Source organism: Schistocerca cancellata, chromosome 3 (genome assembly GCF_023864275.1).
Source record: "Schistocerca cancellata isolate TAMUIC-IGC-003103 chromosome 3, iqSchCanc2.1, whole genome shotgun sequence".
NCBI lineage: Eukaryota > Metazoa > Arthropoda > Insecta > Orthoptera > Acrididae > Schistocerca > Schistocerca cancellata.
This window is the reverse complement of record NC_064628.1, coordinates 685100550-685120864: the sequence shown is the minus strand read 5'-3', so window position 1 is coordinate 685120864 and position 20315 is coordinate 685100550. Positions and strand designations below refer to the sequence as shown.

The 20315-nt window shown below is 43.6% G+C and overlaps 1 protein-coding gene across 1 annotated transcript in view; it reads right to left on the bottom strand.

Moving 5' to 3' along the window:
• Positions 1-20315, bottom strand: part of LOC126176510 (serine/threonine-protein kinase par-1-like) — a 488353-nt gene that overhangs the window by 21440 nt on the left and 446598 nt on the right. The window contains exons 7-8 of the mRNA XM_049923666.1: positions 19446-19494; positions 15819-15998 (exon numbers count right to left, since the gene is read on the bottom strand). Coding sequence (XP_049779623.1) covers positions 15819-15998; positions 19446-19494 — 229 coding nt within the window. The remainder of the gene's footprint in view (positions 1-15818; positions 15999-19445; positions 19495-20315) is intronic.

Sequence of the window (20315 nt, the reverse complement as noted above, 5' to 3'; positions counted from 1 at the left end):
CCCTATACGGATGTGAAACTTGGACAACTGGAAGAGAAGAGAGAAGACGGCTAGAAGCCCTGGAGATGTGGTGCTATAGAAGGATGATGAATATCAGCTGCAGAGACAAAGTAACAAATGAAGAGGTGCTTAGAAGAGTACAGGAAACCAGATCTCTGTGGGGGCAAGTCCAAACAAGAAGAGACAAATTTGTAGGGCACATACTACGACACAACAACATCATTGGAACAATAGCAGAAGGAGCTATTGAGGGAAGGAAATGGCGGGGACGACCAAGGATATCATACACGCAACAGATCATGAGTGACGTTGCATGTAACACATACGTGGAAATGAAGAGGAAGGCAGACAGAAGAGAGGAATGGCGCTCTGCTGCAAACCAACCTCAGGGTTGAACACTAAAAGAAAGAAGAGGACACACCGCCATTTTACTGTATTGTTATTTATTTTATTACTACCTAGGTTTCGGCCTTTTGTGCCATTTTCAAGTGATTGAGTTTATGTTGTTAATATACACTGAATCTCCAAAGAAACTGATATAGTCATGCATATTCAAATACAGAGATATGTAACCAGACAGAATACGGCGCTGCGGTCGGCAATTCGGCAGTTTGGAGATCTTTATCATCGTCTTTGCTTGCGATGTTCGAGAACATAGGAGAAGCTCTCGTTGTCTATTGCGAAAAGATATGCAGTTCAACTGCTACATCGCAATAACACTGTCGAAACACTTTCTTCCTCCCTTCCTTCCTAACATGTATGTTTAGTTTGTTCGTATTCTGGCTGTGTTTTGTATGTGAGTGTTTGTTTTCAAATCACGTATTTTTACGAGGGTTGTCCAGAAAGTAAGTTCCGATCGGTCGCGAAATGGAAAGCACAGTGAAAATCAGAAACGTTTTATTTGCAACAGTTAGGTACACCTTCCATCTACTTCTCTACATAGCAGCCGCTCCAACTTCGAGTGTTGTCGTAGTGTTGCATCAGCTTTCCAATATCCTCGTCATAGAAAGCAGCCGCCTGTGCTTTCGGCCAGTTATCTGCACTGGTCTGCAGCTCGTTGTATGTGGAAGAAGTTTGTCTTCATAGCCAGCGGTTCTTCTGATCAGAGATGAGACTCAGGGGGAGCCAATTACGGACTGTATTGTGGGTGATGAAACCCTTCTCATCGGAAACGCTGCAGGAGCGTCTTCATTGCCCCTGCAGTGTGCGGCCGAGAATTAGCGTGAAGAAGGAAATGCTCGACAGTTGTGTTATGTGGGCTGCATGACACAGGCGAAATCTCTAACCAGGCCCTCATACTTTGCAGGAGACGCTATTCCCTATGCATCTTTACGTGCTCACTGTTCACTCAAAACTGAAAAGAGCGACGCGACACGATCGACGGGCGTACTAGAGACACTGCCCAACCCATCTGTGCAAAGCTTTACTGAATTTTCCCAGAAGTTTCCATTTCGCGACCGATCGGAACTTACTTTCTGGACAACCCCCGTATTAAATGCCGATGTTCTTTAAATAGCTGATTATAAGAAATGCAGTATGTAAACCGTTTAGAGAGCCGTGACAATGTAGTTCCGATTGGTAAATATTACAACCTACGTCGAAAATCGTTATTGTATATAACCTGTAGTAAGAGTGGGTCATTTGTAATAAAGACAGTAACTGTAAATTAGTATCATCGATAATATTTTGTAGTGCATAATATGATGCATTTTCTTTTTCTCTCTTAAAGTCTTTTAGTATATCATACTGCCTATTTGTTTCTTGAATGAGATTTTCACTCTGCAGCGGAGTGTGCGCTGATATGAAACTTCCTGGCAGATTAAAACTGTGTGCCCGACCGAGACTCGAACTCGGGACCTTTGCCTTTCGCGGGCAAGTGCTCTTGGTAGAGCACTTGCCCGCGAAAGGCAAAGGTCCCGAGTTCGAGTCTCGGTCGGGCACACAGTTTTAATCTGCCAGGAAGTTTCATATCAGCGCACACTCCGCTGCAGAGTGAAAATCTCATTCTGGAAACATCCCCCAGGCTGTGGCTAAGCCATGTCTCCGCAATATCCTTTCTTTCAGGAGTGCTAGTTCTGCATGGTTCGCAGGAGAGCTTCTGTAAAGTTTGGAAGGTAGGAGACGAGGTACTGGCAGAAGTAAAGCTGTGAGTACCGGTCGTGAGTCGTGCTTCGGTAGCTCAGATGGTAGAGCACTTGCCCGCGAAAGGCAAAGGTCCCGAGTTCGAGTCTCGGTCGGGCACACAGTTTTAATCTGCCAGGAAGTTTCTTATTTGTTTCTTGTTTCTATGCTGTCCTGCTTGGCATAGTATTTTAGCTAACAAGTATTTTCTGGAGTTATAAATCTGGGCACGTTAGTTTGACGACATCGACCTCGTAGGCCAAACGTGTAACGGCAACTGTTAGTTTAGCATGTTATTCGTAAGTATTTAGGCATGCAAATAGCATTTGGGTACTTACTAAGAGTTAAAAATCATGTTTTAGGCACTAATTTGACGGATACTTATGCATGTGGGAAACAACATTGCGGTACTTTATCTAAACATTCCACTTTTTTGCACTGCATATGTATTTTTGCAAATATTTTAGTCTTTGAAAGAACGTTCTCACACTTGACGAGCATCACAGATATGGAAAACGATTAATTTGGGGCTCTCCTGTATTTCAAACCAAGTAAGGTACTCAGATCGTACTATGAACATCGACAATTGCTGATGATGACAAGTTTGAACCAGCAGTTGCTTTTATTTCACGTTTTTTAAGTTTAGTGGGACAATATTTAGCCCTTCGGTGGGCGCGCCGTGGCATACGCACCGCAAATTTTAGTTTTCTGAGTGTCCACTGGCTGGTGCTAGTTGTCGGTTTCCATGGAGTCTAGTATGCAATCCTCATCACAGACGGAGTGTGTGTAACTTCATTTGAAACCAGACCTGGCCATAGTTCTGTTGCAACAGCGTTGTTAACTTCGGTTCTGCCTCAGCGGTGTGATTGCCGCCACGCGCCTAGTCATGTAAGTATTTGTTCAATATAATATGCTTACGATTTGTTAAATAGGTTTTCAACTTTTATTCTTGTTTAGGGTGTTAATTTGTTGTTTTATGGGTATCCTATTTGCAGGGAAAGTGATATTTTAAGGGATCCTGATGAGATCCTACGAATTCTAGAAGAAATTTCGGAAGATAAGTTGACGTGTGATGAATCTGAAGACGATTTTGATATGGAAGAGGAAATTATTGAAGCTGACAACTACAATAGTAAGTCCGAACAGTCACAGGAAGAAGATGACAGTCACGAAACTACGGCACATGATGTTACAGAAGGTAACTACACATTTTATATTGGAAAAGACGGTGAAACTCTTTGGATTAGTCAGCCCCTAACCGCAGGAAAACAAGTGCTAAGAACATTATCAGAACTTTACCGGGTCTAGAAGGGACTGCCAGAAACGCACTTACACCTTTAAGCATTACATCTTTTTATCCTTAAAAACATGATAGAAGACATCGTAGCTCATACCAACAGATGGATTTGGAAAAAACGTAGTTATACGAACTATTCTAGAGCTCGCGATTGCAAAGGCAGACACTTCAGCAGAAGAAATTCATGCTGCAACTTTTTTGATTGGCATAAATAAAGGACATCATGCCAACTGCAGTGAACTGTGGGCGTCTGATGGTACTGGTATGACTATCTTACGATCACTTTGCAGTTATAAACGTTTCCGTTTTCTTCTTAGAGCAATTAGGTATGACAATATAGAAACAAGAATTGAACGAAGTTCTTCAGATAAACTGGCACCTCTTCGTGAACTGCATCAAGCATTTCTAAATAACTATATTGCTCACTACAATGTCAGTGAATTTGTGACAACTGATGAAATGCTGCAGACTTTTAGAGGCCGTTGTGGGTTTGTCCAGTACATTCCAAACAAGCCTGCGAAGTATGGTATCAAAATATACGCCTTTAGCGACGCAAAAACATTTTATATCCTCAATTTCGAAGTGTATTGTGGCAAACAGTTCGCTGGGCCATATCTAAAATCAAATAAACCTGAAGATGCTGTCATAAGACTGGTGACTCCCTTAGAGGCCATGAACAGGAATGTTACGACTGATAACTATTACACCAGTTATAGTCTAGCTCAGAATCTACTAGGTAAAAAGTTGACCACCATCGGCACTTTGAAAAAAAAAAAACCAAGAATGAAAATGCACCTGAATTTCAGGCTAGTGACACAAGAAAAAACAAATCGACACTCAATGGCTTTCAGTACGATATCACTGTATTAAAAAAAAAAAAAAACTGTGGTCCTCCTCTCTTCGATGCATCATACAAATGAAATTGACGTTGAAAGTGGGAAATCAGCAGTAAATTTTGACTATAACAGGGAGGAGTAGATATTGTGGATCAGATGGGTGCATCAGGTGCAATAGCCAGAATAATCAGGAGATGGCCGCTGGCATTATTCTGTCAACATCTTGATATCGCAGAAATAAATTCGTAGTAATCTTTAGCCACAACAACCCAGACAATAAAGACAGATCACAGACGACGGCTTTTTTTAAAAAACCTATCGTATAGTCTTATGAACGCTCATCTACGACAAAGAGCCGCGCGGAGTGACCCCGTGGTTGCGTGGTTTGAGGCGCCATGTCACGGATTGCGCCCCCCCCCCCCCCCTGCGCTCCCGCGCCGGATGTTCGAATCTTCCCTCGGGCATAGCGAGCATAGGTGTGTGTGTTGTTTTTAGCACAAGCTAGTTGAAGGTAGTTTAAGTGGTGTGTAAGTCTAGGGACCGATGACCTCAGCAGTTTGGTCCCTTAGGAATTCACACACATTTGAACATTTTTTAGGACAAAGAGCGAAACTAACGAACCTTCCGAAAGATAAACAAATATTTATTGAAAAATTCATAAAAGAAGGGCCAGTTCATCACAAACCTAAACCTGGAATATGTCACATATGTGGACGACAAAAAAATGTCAGTACGAAGAAAGACGTCGACCATCAATTGTGGAACCAGTTTCAGAAAGAAGCATTCTCGTCAGAACGTTATGTGTTTCGCTTGTGGAGCTAATTACCAGCGGATGGAAATTTGTTCTGACTGAAGAAGTTTATTCATGTAACCTATTGTAATAGAGTACACTGATTTTTTCTTTTATTTTTATCCGAAACAAATAATTAACGCAATGTCATGTTGTTTTATTTCAGTTTTTACACTTTGGTTTGCCTAAAAACAATAACAATGTGAAGACGAAATTGCGGTGTAAATGCCGCGGCGTGCCCACTCACGTGAAACCAGAAGGGTTAAAGTAAAACTCATTTTCAGCAACTGTGTATTGTTAATTCTTTACATTGGATAAACAAATATTGGTGTGTTACCATTTATGGAGAGTATGTTATACACTCGTTCCAATATTCCATAGTGAATGATACATAGTTCCCAAAGAAACTTACTGATACGACTAGTGAGCCAGTCCATCATAAACAGTAATAAAAACATAGCTGACAGTATTTTCGTAATTTTATGCAATTCAGATACTTTCTAAGTGTGCGGCTTTTTTTTTACCAAAGAATTCAGGTCGGTCGGATATTTTTGAGCACAGCCCTGTTGGGGATATATTGGAATTAACTCTATCATTTTAATGGTGGCTAAAATACGAGGCTTGTGTGAGTGTGTGTGTGTGTGTGTGTGTGTGTGTGGACACGTGCGGCATTTATCTCTTGATGATATCATCAAGAAAAGGCTCGTTGCTTGTGACTTCACACTTATTATATTATCGAGAAAGGAATGTGGCTTGATGTCATCGAAAGGTCAATGATCTGGGCACATGGTGTAAACAAAGTGGGTCAGAACATACAATGTAAACAAATTGAGCCAGACAGTACATTGTCGTAGTACTGTTTTGCCATATGAAAGTGGTAGAAGGAAACCTACCTGACAAGACTGTCATTCACTGTAGCGATCTCTGTTATGTCGAGACAAGCAAACTTTATGTCATGTGACTTTTCACTCTATCGGCTGCAAAATTATCATCAGAGTTTGATGGAATCTTTGACGAAGTGGAAAAAATCTCTGACTCATTAGAAGCATCTTCTATCGCGGCACAATCAGATAAACTGCCAATATCTGTTTTGCTTTTACAAAAAATGGTTCAAATGGCTCTGAGCACTATGGGACTTAACATCTGTGGTCATCAGTCCCCTAGAACTTAGAATTACTTATACCTAACTAACCTAAGGACATCACACACATCCATGCCCGAGGCGGGATTCGAACTTGTGACCGTAGCGGTCGCGCGGTTCCAGACTGAAGCGCCTAGAAGCGCTCCGCCACAGCGGCCGGCAGGTTTTCCGTGATTTCCCTAAATCGTTCCAGGCAAATGCCGGGATGGTTCCTCTGAAAGGGCACGGCCGAATTCCTTCCCCGTCCTTCCCTAATCCGATGAGACCGATGACCTCAGTGTTTGGTCTCCACCCCCAAAAACATCAACAGACACGTATCTGCATCCTAGAACAGGCTATAATCCCTACACCACAGTACCGTAGCGCGCCGCTAGTTTGCCAAAACAAAATAGTACAGGCATCTGCTGAAGTTGACAGTTAGACTCAAACTGTGGCCGGTGATAATGCCGGATTCCGGTTCAGGAGAGTGGCTGTATGCACAAAAAGTCTAGCTGTGGAAATTCCGCTTCCAAAATACAGGGTTATTACAAATGATTGAAGCGATTTCACAGCTCTACAATAACTTAATTATTTGAGATATTTTCACAATGCTTTGCACACACATACAAAAACTCAAAAAGTTTTTTTAGGCATTCACAAATGTCGATATGTGCCCCTTTAGTTATTCGGCAGACATCAAGCCGATAATCAAGTTCCTCCCACACTCGGCGCAGCATGTCCCCATCAATGAGTTCGAAAGCATCTTGATGCTAGCTCGCAGTTCTGGCACGTTTCGTGGTAGAGGAGGTTTAAACACTGAATCTTTCACATAACCCCACAGAAAGAAATCGCGTGGGGTTAAGTCGGGAGAGCGTGGAGGCCATGACATGAATTGCTGATCGTGATCTCCACCACGACCGATCCATCGGTTTTCCAATCTCCTGTTTAAGAAATGCCGAACATCATGATGGAATTGCGGTGGAGCACCATCTTGTTGAAAGATGAAGTCGGCGCTGTCGGTCTCCAGTTGTGGCATGAGCCAATTTTCCGCGGGCTACGCGTGAAACTTGCCCGCACGCGTTCAACCGTTTCTTCGCTCACTGCAGGCCAACCCGTTGATTTCCCCTTACAGAGGCATCGAGAAGCTTTAAACTGCGCATACCATCGCCGAATGGAGTTAGCAGTTGGTGGATCTTTGTTGAACTTCGTCCTGAAGTGTCGTTGCATTGTTATGACTGACTGATGTGAGTGCATTTCAAGCACGACATACGCTTTCTCGGCTCCTGTCGCCATTTTGTCTCACTGCGCTCTCGAGCGCTCTGACGGCAGAAACCTGAAGCGGGGCTTCAGCCGAACAAAACTTTATGAGTTTTTCTACGTATCTGTAGTGTGTCGTGACCATATGTCAATGAATGGAGCTACAGTGAATTTATGAAATCGCTTCAATCATTTGTAATAGCCCTGTAAATACTGTATCAGCTACAGTCAAGAAAATATAAGTTTCCTCCGAAGGTAATGGAAAAGATAATGAAAAACGTTCGATTATTATTGTCTCAATACTAGTACCATGTGCTTGGTTGTGGACACTGATATTGGTACACCTCTGTTGCCATTTTATTCTAAGGATTCTTCTTAGTGCTGCTGAGATTTAAATTACTTTCCTACGTAGGTGGTATTTCAGAGTCTTAAGTCAGGCTTAGAATACAATAAACTGGTACACGTCCCCAATATTCTTGTTGTAATCAATGACAGCATCTGGCTTTTAAATGATTACCATCTTCGGGCTTGCATTTAAAAATGTGCCATCATGGAAGGTGCTGACTATAGCAACGTCTCTGTTGTCCCATTTTATTACCATCTGCTTACATCCATAACCTGTTATGTTCTCTCCTTTCTTCTTTTTTTTTCCTTGTTCACGAAGTCAGGGAGTCCCTTCCTGTCTTGCCGCATGGTGACGACAATGTCGGTGCTATTACTGGTTAGCTTGACCACCAAATCTGGCCTGGTTTAAGAGTTGTCGAGATAAATGCAGGTACCTTTCCAGATCATATTATGTGCAAGCCCAAAAACAACTGGAGAGGTTATTGTTCCTTCTGTACAGTGGCGACCATAATTAGTGTCCTTTTCAGTGGAAACAATAAAGTCCCATACACACACGGAGCTGCCTTCACAGATTTTGTAAAATTCGATGCTGAATCTGCTGCTCTTTGACGGAATAAATTGCCTCCATCCAAGCCGTCCTTTCCAGAGCAACAACGACTCGACAACGATGATGTCCCTTTCTGGCATGTACGTATACTGATCTTAATTTACGATGAAGATACTCCATAATCGGGTGATTTTGCTGAGGTACTGTCAGTAAAGTGGAGGAATCTCATTAAAAGATGAAACCGCTTTTCACTCATCAGTGTCCTGAAGAAAAGTGTGTGAACTGATGGTCGCTTTGAAAAGTACATCTCGTGTTCTGATTAGTGAAGAATTCCTCGAATTATGAGCTTTCCAGTAAGTGTTTACACCTCCTTCCTTTTTAGTATCCTGCCAACTGACAACCCTGGAGGGTTCTGCCACACTATGATGAGAAACTACGAACCGTTGTAATGTAAGATTGTCTATTCAACTGTTATTTTGCACAAAGCATCGTCCACAACACTTACAAGACAACTCATCATATCACATTGTTATAGAGGCACAACTGCACCAGTATTATCACTGAACAAATGTTGATCACGAGCTGAACTAGCAAGCACAAATGTACTAAGTACCGTCTGCTGCAGTAGTGTCTCGTTCTCAGATGTTTTTGAATGGAAATCAATTTTAGTAGTCTCAACATTTATATCTTGAAAACTTTCAAAATTGTCACTGAAATTATCATCACTTTCAAAGAGCAGCTGCTCTATCTCCGAATCTGTTAAACGACTTCTTTTCGCCATTACAAGACATCATTACTAACGCGGCGATAAACACAGACTAAAAAGTGGAAAATGTTATAAATAGCCCAGAATACGCTATGTTGTCTGAAGAGAGCTGTCATCTGGTAGACGAAGCTCAACTAACACCACAGTTTCAACGGCAGACCGGTAACTTGTCATTCTCACTAGCTACAAGCCACAACGGACAGATGTATCAGTCCAGCCCACTGTAAATTAGCAGAGCGTGGACGGATATATCCATCATGCCCACTTCATCTACATCTACACTCCTGGAAATTGAAATAAGAACACCGTGAATTCATTGTCCCAGGAAGGGGAAACTTTATTGACACATTCCTGCGGTCAGATACATCACATGATCACACTGACAGAACCACAGGTACATAGACACAGGCAACAGAGCATGCACAATGTCGGCACTAGTACAGTGTATATCCACCTTTCGCAGCAATGCAGGCTGCTATTCTCCCATGGAGACGATCGTAGAGATGCTGGATGTAGTCCTGTGGAACGGCTTGCCATGCCATTTCCACCTGGCGCCTCAGTTGGACCAGCGTTCGTGCTGGACGTGCAGACCGCGTGAGACGACGCTTCATCCAGTCCCAAACATGCTCAATGAGGGACAGATCCGGAGATCTTGCTGGCCAGGGTAGTTGACTTACACCTTCTAGAGCACGTTGGGTGGCACGGGATACATGCGGACGTGCATTGTCCTGTTGGAACAACACGTTCCCTTGCCGGTCTAGGAATGGTAGAACGATGGGTTCGATGACGGTTTGGATGTACCATGCACTATTCAGTGTCCCCTAAACGATCACCAGTGGTGTACGGCCAGTGTAGGAGATCGCTCCCCACACCATGATGCCGGGTGTTGGCCCTGTGTGCCTCGGTCGTATGCAGTCCTGATTGTGGCGCTCACCTGCACGGCGCCAAACACGCATACGACCATCATTGGCACCAAGGCAGAAGCGACTCTCATCGCTGAAGACGACACGTCTCCATTCGTCCCTCCATTCACGCCTGTCGCGACACCACTGGAGGCGGGCTGCACGATGTTGGGGCGTGAGCGGAAGACGGCCTAACGGTGTGCGGGACCGTAGCCCAGCTTCATGGAGACGGTTGCGAATGGTCCTCGCCGATACCCCAGGAGCAACAGTGTCCCTAATTTGCTGGGAAGTGGCGGTGCGGTCCCCTACGGCACTGCGTAGGATCCTACGGTCTTGGCGTGCATCCGTGCGTCGCTGCGGTCCGGTCCCAGGTCGACGGGCACGTGCACCTTCCGCCGACCACTGGCGACAACATCGATGTACTGTGGAGACCTCACGACCTCACGCCCCACGTGTTGAGCAATTCGGCGGTACGTCCACCCGGCCTCCCGCATGCCCACTATACGCCCTCGCTCAAAGTCCGTCAACTGCACATACGGTTCACGTCCACGCTGTCGCGGCATGCTACCAGTGTTAAAGACTGCGATGGAGCTCCGTATGCCACGGCAAAATGGCTGACACTGACGGCGGCTGTGCACAAATGCTGCGCAGCTAGCGCCATTCGACGGCCAACACCGCGGTTCCTGGTGTGTCCGCTGTGCCGTGCGTGTGATCATTGCTTGTACAGCCCTCTCGCAGTGTCCGGAGCAAGTATGGTGGGTCTGACACACCGGTGTCAATGTGTTCTTTTTTCCATTTCCAGGAGTGTACATACAAACTCCGCAATCCACCACACAGTGCGTCGCGGAGAGTACCTCGTACCACAACTAGCATCTTCTCTCCCTGTTCCACTCCCAAACAGAACGAGGGAAAAATGATTGCCTTTATACCTCTGTACGAGCTCTAATCTCTCTTATCTTATCTTTGTGGTCTTTCCGCGAAATGTAAGTTGGCGGCAGTAAAATTGCACTGCAGACAGCCTCAAATGCTGGTTCTCTAAATTTCCTCAGTAGCGATTCACGAAAAGAACGACTCCTTTCCTCTAGAGACTCCGACCCGAGTTCCTGAAGCATTTCCGTAACACTCGCGTGATGATCAAACCTACCAGTAACAAATCTAGCAGCCCGCCTCTGAACTGCTTCTATGTCCTCCCTCAGTCCGACCTGATAGGGATACCTAAACGCTCGAGCAGTACTCAAGAATAGGTCGCACCGGCGTTCTATAACCGGTCTCCTCCACAGATGAACCACATCTTCCCAAAATTCTACCAATGAACCGAAGACGACCATCCACCTTCCCCACAACTGCCATTACATGCTTGTCCCACTTCATATCGCTCTGCAATGTTACGCCCAAATATTTAATTGACGTGACCGTGTCAAGCGTTACACTACCAATGGAGTATTCAACCATTACGGGATTCTTTTTCCTATTCATCTGCATTAATTTACATTTATCTATTGTTGTGTACATAGTTTCCGCGTAGTCAGTGCGTACACAACTTTCCCACTAGAACGCGCGCAGCTAAGCACAACAGCGCAGGCGCAGTGCTCGTCTGTCTCCGCACTACGAGATGGCGCTGCCATAGAGATGGACCAAATTCTGCTTCCGCCGATCCGCATATTAATATGTAACGCATCCAATGAGATTGCTGCTAACGTAGAACCTTTTCTCCTCGCAGATCACACTCGCGCAGTGATACATGAACGCGCGAGGTATTATAATGAGTGTACAGACCTCCGATGACCAGTCTGCATGTGTCTGCATCAGTCTGTACCAGTCTGCATTTGTCTGCACCAGTCTATAGTCAAGTTTCAGTCTGCGCCTAATAAGATTATCACATTCCTGTACATAGCAATGAAGAGAAATGTATAGACACTATGTCAAGTATCAGAGATGTGAGAATAAGATTAACGTATCAAGACCCAAAGGAACTTCAGATTGTCAATTGTAAGCAGCATCCAGAACCAAGTTAAGTAATTTTTATGCCTGTTATTTTAATGAATGTGTGTGAAAATTAATCAAGTTATGTTTAAAGTTGGTCACTGTCAATCTGCTACTCTAAGGGTGCAAGTGGCATTTCTATCGTCTGACTTAACGGCAGAAGATAAACATGCCACGATAAGACCACGAGACATATTGCTGACACTCGCCTACTTCGTTAGAGGGACAAGTCAAATAATCTGATGGTGTGTGTACTGAAGGTCTTACAGTACGCACACCACATCTATATTTACAGTTAGCTGCCATTCTTTACACCAATCACAAATCCTGTCCAAGTCACCTTGTATCCTCCTACAGTCACTCAATGACGACACCTTCCCGTACACCACAGCATCATCAGCAAACAGCCGCACATTGCTATCCACCCTATCCAAAAGATCATTTATGTAGATAGAAAACAACAGCGGACCTACCACACTTCCCTGGGGCACTCCAGATGATACCCTCGCCTCCGATGAACACTCACCATCGAGGACAACGTACTGGGTTCTATTACTTAAGAAGTCTTCGAGCCACTCACATACTTGGGAACCAATCCCATATGCTCGTACCTTAGTTAGGAGTCTGCAGTGGGGCACCGAGTCAAACGCTTTCCGGAAGTCAAGGAATATGGCATCCGTCTGATACCCTTCATCCATGGTTCGCAAGATATCATGTGAAAAAAGGGCGAGTTGCGTTTCGGAGGAGCGATGCTTTCTAAAGCCGTGCTAATGCATGGACAGCAACTTCTCTGTCTCAAGGAAACTTGAAGGGTTAATTGTACAATGGGCATCATTTTTGTCAGTTGCATGAACCGTGAGGGAGTGGAGCAAGTGCGATGCGAAACAAGATACACGACGCATACAGTTTGCAAACGACGCACGCGCCAAGAGAAGCAGCGCCATAGTATAGTATAGTTCGCAAACTTAAGTTTAGGGGGGGAGCGCGCAGTTTATGAAGTAAAGCCACTACGGCTGCATTAGCCCTTTCGCTGCTACAGAGAAATGCTCCCCGCATTCCGCGCAGTGCGCGATTTTGTTCAAAATGGTTCAAATGGCTGTCAGCACTATGGAACGTAACTTCTAAGGTCACCAGTCCCCTAGAACTTAGAACTACTTAAACCTAACTAACCTAAGGACATCACACACATCCATGCCTGAGGCAGAATTCGAACCTGCGACCGTAGCAGTCACGCGGTTCCAGACTGTAGCGCCTAGAACCGCTCGGCCACTCAGGCCGGCCGCGATTTTGTCATCACTGCACTACTCGCCTGTGCTGACACATGGTGTTTCGACTGCTTTGATACACTTATCATTCGATTTCACAAAAACTATTTGGCCCAAAACTTTTATTTTTACACATCTTCTTGACTGATATCATCCCCCCATAAATGACTTAATTTTGATTCGATGTTCAACGCAGTTATTGTGCAGCATTAAATGTAGTAAACCATTGCACTGAATTTTGAAGAGTTTGCAGAGGTAAAAGTCCATAGCCTAGGCTTTCCGTATGGTCGATTTTAGTTGCCACAATGTTGAGAATGAAATGTGGACAAGATACCTAAATTTCATATAAAATTTACTGTATAACAATATCTCATTTAATTTAAGTTCCAGATAGGTGTCGTATGTAATATTGAGAAATATTCCGTCTTTCGCGACTGTAATAAAAGTTTTATTTACACCAGAGTCATTCCGCTTTTTTCTAAAAAGTTCTGATTAAATCAGAATTGGCGAAGTACACAAAACTGCATTGTGGACGTAATAAAACATAGAAACTAAAATATATTGTCAGTGAGGCGCAGGGCGCAAACAATTTGTGTTTGTCACAACGGACAGCAAATACTTGACAAAACATAGATCAGTCGACGAAAACGTTGAAGATGATGATATTGCCAAAGCAGCGAAGCAAGGAATTGCGTCAGACAATCAAGTAGCTCGGCAACGTACGAGCCGAAATTCTGCTCTAAATAATACTTTTAATACTGTCGCAAAGAATATATCTCAATATGAATAGTAAAACAGCGACTGCGGAAGAGAAGATATACAAACAAAATAGATAACATGAATATTGTATGTGTGCCTTTTCATTGTTTTTAATTGCTGTGAAAAGAAATATTGGAGGACAAAATTAGAAAAACCGAAAACGTATTATGGTTATAATAAAGAGACAAAGCACTAGAAATTTCAAGAAATTACATTCAAACGAATAAAATTCATGAAGTAAGACACTTCGATATTGTTTCTAAATAAAGAAAATATTAAGCACCGATCAAGGTTTGAACACAGAACCTTTCACTTAACATCCAAACACCCTAACCATTACGCTAACACAGCTTATGATTTAACGTAATTCCGAATCTATCACGCAAAATACCGACAAACACTGTTGGTATAATTATGAATTATTCACATTTCTTTGAAGTACAATAGGAAATAAACAATTGCCGCTGTTCTTTATTGCGAAAAAGCGGTTCGTGGGGTGATACAAAAACCTTTCCTTGCTATTGCCTGAATTAGGAGGCTTATTGCTTGTTTGGTTTAATTAATTAATAGAATATGAAGCAATTGGTATAAAGAATGCTTTTTCCAAACTTTCTATAAAAGAAAGTTTGCTATCAAGACATTGCTTTTGTTCAATTACTTTATTTATGACTGAACGTTTCTAAAACTGAAGGCACTCGTCCCTGCTCTGCATTGCAGTCGAGCTCTGGCAACATCGTTCTCTGTTCATTGGCTGACTGTGTTTTGTGACGTCAGATGCGCAGAACGAACCTAAACTCGGCCGCCATCGTAAATGACGCGCACCATAGTACAATTTCAGAACGCCACATAGATCACTGACGTCACATTAAATGTCGCGATTTCGACAAATGTGCTAAGGCCGAACATAACTTTAAGAAGGAAGATACGAGATTACGTTTGACTGAAGGGAAATACTATTCCATGCATCTGCCTATATGGGCCCCTGTCATTGAGATCAGGCTGTGTAAAAACAACCGAGAGAGCGGCTAGATCGTAACGGTGCACAGAAACGAGCACATTGTGCTGAAAGTCCACACAGAAATCATTTGTGATATCGTCATCTAATGAAATCAGCATCGCTACTAGTGTTCCTCATTCAGAGACATCGACATAATGACGTGTAGCATATGGAAGTTCAGTGACCTGTGTGACGTCTCCATGACGTAATTCGACCAACTAAATTACCATACGGCTTTTAGAAGTCGTCGACAGCTCATGACTGACAAATCTGAGGTGGTAAGAACTCTGTTAAGCATTTATTAAATGTTCGTTCAGTTGTAAGTTAACAATCGCTGTACATTCTGCCCTGATCCTGATGGTCGACAATCTGAACAATACCTTTGAGAAAACAGTTTTGCTTTTGTTACGTGCTGTATGGTGCACTGGCAGAATGGATTGAAAATAGCGTGATAAAAAATCATGTGATTCGTTTGAGGCGTGCCGCATTACTTCACGTTTTGCGGTGTACGTTTTCGTGGCTACAGATTACAGGCTAATTCACTGTTGTGAAGGTATTTTCAGAGGAACGAAGGTAACTGGGGTAACAAACCAAAAATTCATAATTACATTGTGACGAGTACTCTGTAACGAGCAATCAGAGACCAAGTACTCCCTTATACCAAAATACTGAGGAAATATCCATGATCAGCTTCCAAAACTTTGTGGGATTCAGTCTCGTGCCATTGCTGACGACTAACGTTAAAGCGTAGTATGGACTCGGTGTGTCGTCGCAGTGCGGCCGCCGTCTTCACTGTGTTTCGCACTGCGGCTGAGTAGCAGGTTAGGACTCACCTGGGATCCCGCACGAGAAGCCTGCGGATGAAGTCCTGCGCCGCCTCCGACACATCCTCGAACAGCTCCTCTGGGAAGTCGAGCTGCGCGCCGGAGATGTTGCAGAAAGTCTCCTGGTCTGTTTCGCCGCCGAACGGCGAGAAGCCCGTCAGCAGCACGTACGTCGTCACGCCTAGCGACCTGTCGGCAGACAATAGCGGCTAATCTGAGCGAAAGCATCCTGATTCCACTATGTAATGCGGAATTGACCACTAGATGTCACGAGAGATGGATCCGCCAGTATACAGGGTGGTCCATTGATCGTGACCGGGCCAAATATCTCACGAAATAAACGTCAAACGAAAAAACTACAAAGAACGAAACTCGTGTAGCTTGACGGGGGAAAACCAGATGGTGCTATTGTTAGCCCGCTAGATGGCACTGCCATAGGTCAAACGGGTATCAACTGCGTTCTTTAAAATAGCAACCCCCATTTTTTTATTACATATTCGTGTAGTACGTAAAGAAATATGAATGTTTCAGTTGGATCACTTTTTTCACTTTGTGATAGATGCCGCTGTAATAGTCACAATCATATGACTCACAATTTTAGTCGAACAGTTGGTAACAGGTAGGTTTCTTAAATTAAAATCCAGAACGTAGGTACGTTTGAACATTTTATTTCGGTTGTTCCAATGTGATACATGTACCTTTGTGAACTTATCATTTCTTAGAACGCATGCTGTTACTGCGTGATTACCTGTAAATACCACATTAATACAATAAGTGCTCAAAATTATGTCCGCCAACCTCAACGCATTTGGCAATACGTGTAACGACATTCCTCTCAACAGCGAGTAGTTCGCCTTCCGTAATGTTCGCACATATATTGACAATGAGCTGACGCATGTTGTCAGGCGATGTCGGTGGATCACGATAGCAAATATCCTTCAACTTTCCCCACAGAAAGAAATCCGGGAACGTCAGATCCAGTGAACGTGCGGGCGTGCGTGCTTCGACGACCAATCCACCTGTCATGAAATATGCTATTCAATACCGCTATGTGCCGGACATCCATCATGTTGGAAGTACATCGCCATTCTGTCTTGCAGAGAAACATCTTGTAGTAACATCGGTAGAACATTACGTAGGAAATCAGCATACATTGCACTATTTAGATTGCCATCGATAAAATGGGGGCCAATTATCCTTCCTCCCGTAATGCCGCATCATATATTAACCCGCCAAGGTCGCTGATGTTCCACTTGTCGCAGCCATCGTGGATTTTCCGTTGGCCAATACTGCATATTATGCCGGTTTACGTTACCGCTGTTGGTGAATGACGCTTCGTCGCTAAATAGAACGCGTGCAAAAAATCTGTCATCGTCCCGTAATTTCTCTTGTGCCCAGCGGCAGAACTGTACATGACGTTCAAAGTCGTCGCCATGCAATTCCTGGTGCATGGAAATATGGAACGGGTGCAATCGATGTTGATGTAGCATTCTCAACGCCGACGTTTTTGAGATTCCCGATTCTCACGCAATTTGTCTGCTACTGATGTGCGGATTAGCCGCGACAGCAGCTAAAACACCTACTTGTGCATCATCATTTGTTGCAAGACGTGGTTGACGTTTCACATGTGGCTCAACACTGCCTGTTTCCTTAAATAAAGTAACTATCCGGCGAACGGTCCGGACACTTGGATGATGTCGTCCAGGATACCGAGCAGCACACATAGCACACGCCCGTTGGGCATTTTGATCACAATAGCCATACATCAACACGATATCGACCTTTTCCGCAATTGGTAAACGGTCCATCTTCATACGGGTAATGTATCACGAAGCAAATACCGTCCGCACTGGTGAAATGTTACGTGATGCCACGTACTTACACGTTTGTGACTATTACAGCTCCATCTATCACAAAGCGAAAAAAGTGGTCCAACTAAAACATTGATATTTCTTGACGTACTACACGTATATGTAATAAAAATAGGGGTTCCTATTTAAAAAAAAAACGCAGTTGATATCCGTTTGACCTATGGCAGCGGTATCTAGCGGGCCAACCATAGCGCCATCTGGTTTCCCCCTTCAAGCTAGACGAGTTTCCGTCGTTTTAGTTTTTTCGTTTGATGCTTATTTCGTGAGATATTTTGCCCGGTCACTATCAATGGACTACCCTGTATAAGGAAGTATGTTTTCAGCAGTAAGCAGTAAGGGCAGAACGGATCCTCAGGAGAGCTCAGTGATTTCCAATGAGGACTAATCATTGGATGTCACCTGAGTAATAAATCAACATTTCCAAAGCTGCCCAACTCCACCGTTGGTGATGTGATTGTGAAGAGGAAACTCGAAATATCAACATCAGTGTAACCCACACCAGGCACTCCTCATGTGCTGGAGGACAGCGACCGTCAAGCACTGCGGAAGGTGGTTGTAAAAAGTCGTGTGAAACCATTGGAAGGAATCACTCGTGAGTTCCATTGTTCTACGAACAGTCCGTCTATCACAATGACTGTGCATAGGGACTTAAAAAGAATAGCGAACAGTGGTCGAGCAGCTCATCATAAGCCACAAATTTCTGTAGTCTGTGCTAAACGACGCTTGAAGTGGTGTAAAGAGTAACATCACTAGACAAAGGATGAGTAGAAACTAGTGATTTGGAGTGATAAATTACCCTATATCCTCTGGCAATCAGAAGGAAGGATTTGGGTTTGCCCGATGTCGTTACGTCAGACGTAGCGCCAACACTGAAGGACGGACGGGGTAAATAAAATGTAAATACCGTGTGGCTAGGGCCTCCCGTCGGGAAGTCCGTTTGCCTGGCGCAAGTCTTTCGAGTTGACGCCAGTTCGGCAACTTGCATGTCGATGGGGGTGAAATGATGATGATAAGGACAACACAACACCCAATCCCTGAACGGAGAGAATCTCCGATCCAGCCGGGAATCGAACCCGGGCCGTTAGGTATGACATTCCGTCGCGCTGACCACGCAGCTACCAGGGGCGGACACGGACTGGGTGGTGTTAGGTATGGGGTTGTGTTTATCGTGATTAGGGTGTGCTCCTGTTGCGCTTAATAAAACACTATATGACGAAGAATATGAAGATATTTTACACCATTGTGTACTGCGTAAGGTAGGGAAACACTCCGGAGACGATGATAGCATCAGCATGACAATGCAGCATGTCATAAAGCAGCATCTATGAGGGAATGGTTTGAGGTCAAGAACATTCATGAAATGGTCTGGCCTTTCCGGGGTCCCGACCAGAATCCAGTGGAACACCATTGGGATGAGGTACAACGTCGACTTCGCTCCAGACCTCTGCATCCAAAATCATTACCTTTTTCTGGTTTCGGCTCTTGAGAAAGAATGCGCTGCTATTTCACCACAAACATTCAGATGCCTTGTTGAAAGTGTCTCCAGCAGATCTGAAGGCGAAGGGTGAACACAAATCATGTTAATGTCTGTAAATAAGTGTGTGGATACTTTTGGTGAGATAGTGTCTGGCAAGTGTTGGGATAACTGTGTTGCTTATTTTTAGCGCACAAGACGTTGAAAAGAGACCCTCGAAAGAGCTTATGTGCTGTTAACTTCAGTGTCTCAGAGTACTAAACATAGAGTCTTCAGAGATTCGATACTTACCACATATCTGCAGCGAGTGTGATCGGCTCATAGTGAAGGATTTCAGGAGCTGTAACAGAAGTAAAGCATTGCAGCATTACTACGTGAAACGTTGATTATCCTCATTAAACTATGAAGCTCAATTTATTTATTGACGTATTTTTTGTGAAGGAGACTAGTTGCTGCGTAACATAACTTAAAGAAGCTGAATTTCTGGGCAGTAGGACACTATAAACGAATAGTAAGTAAAATCAATTTTGTATCATTTGTGATTAAGATAGCCTTTTACAACTAGTAATACGAACGTCAAAAAAAGCAAAACAAGGGTAATGGAGCGTAGCTGACTGATTTTTCTCATTATGAGAGTACTGAAGGACGATCTGTTTTAATAGTTAAAAACCGTTCAAAAGACAAGATCACACAAAATATTTTTCTTTAAAATTCAAGACAATAGGTTTAAACAGTCTTTGCTATTATCTTCAGGTCTTCAACGTCTGTTTGTGGTAAAACATATTCATTTTACGATGCACCTCATGCACGAGATGTCAAGTGGATAAAACTCACCACATTATAATCGTTTGCAATCGTTGAGTGTAGTCGAATTAATTCAGCCGATGCCAAAGGAATCAAATTAGGAACTGAGAGCCTCAAATTAGGAGACGAGTTTTTTAATGGAATTTCAACCGATTGACTGTATATTTTAATATTAATATATTTCACTCCATCACGATTTCGGCTTTGTAGCCATTGTGACGTGCAAAGGTGAGAGACAGAATAATGTCCGACATTTCCAAAATGACAAGTGGTCATCGAAATATGACAACATATATCTCGCCATATGTACCAGTCGTCGTATTGCAGGATGTAAATACGAACAGAAGAAATAGTTCA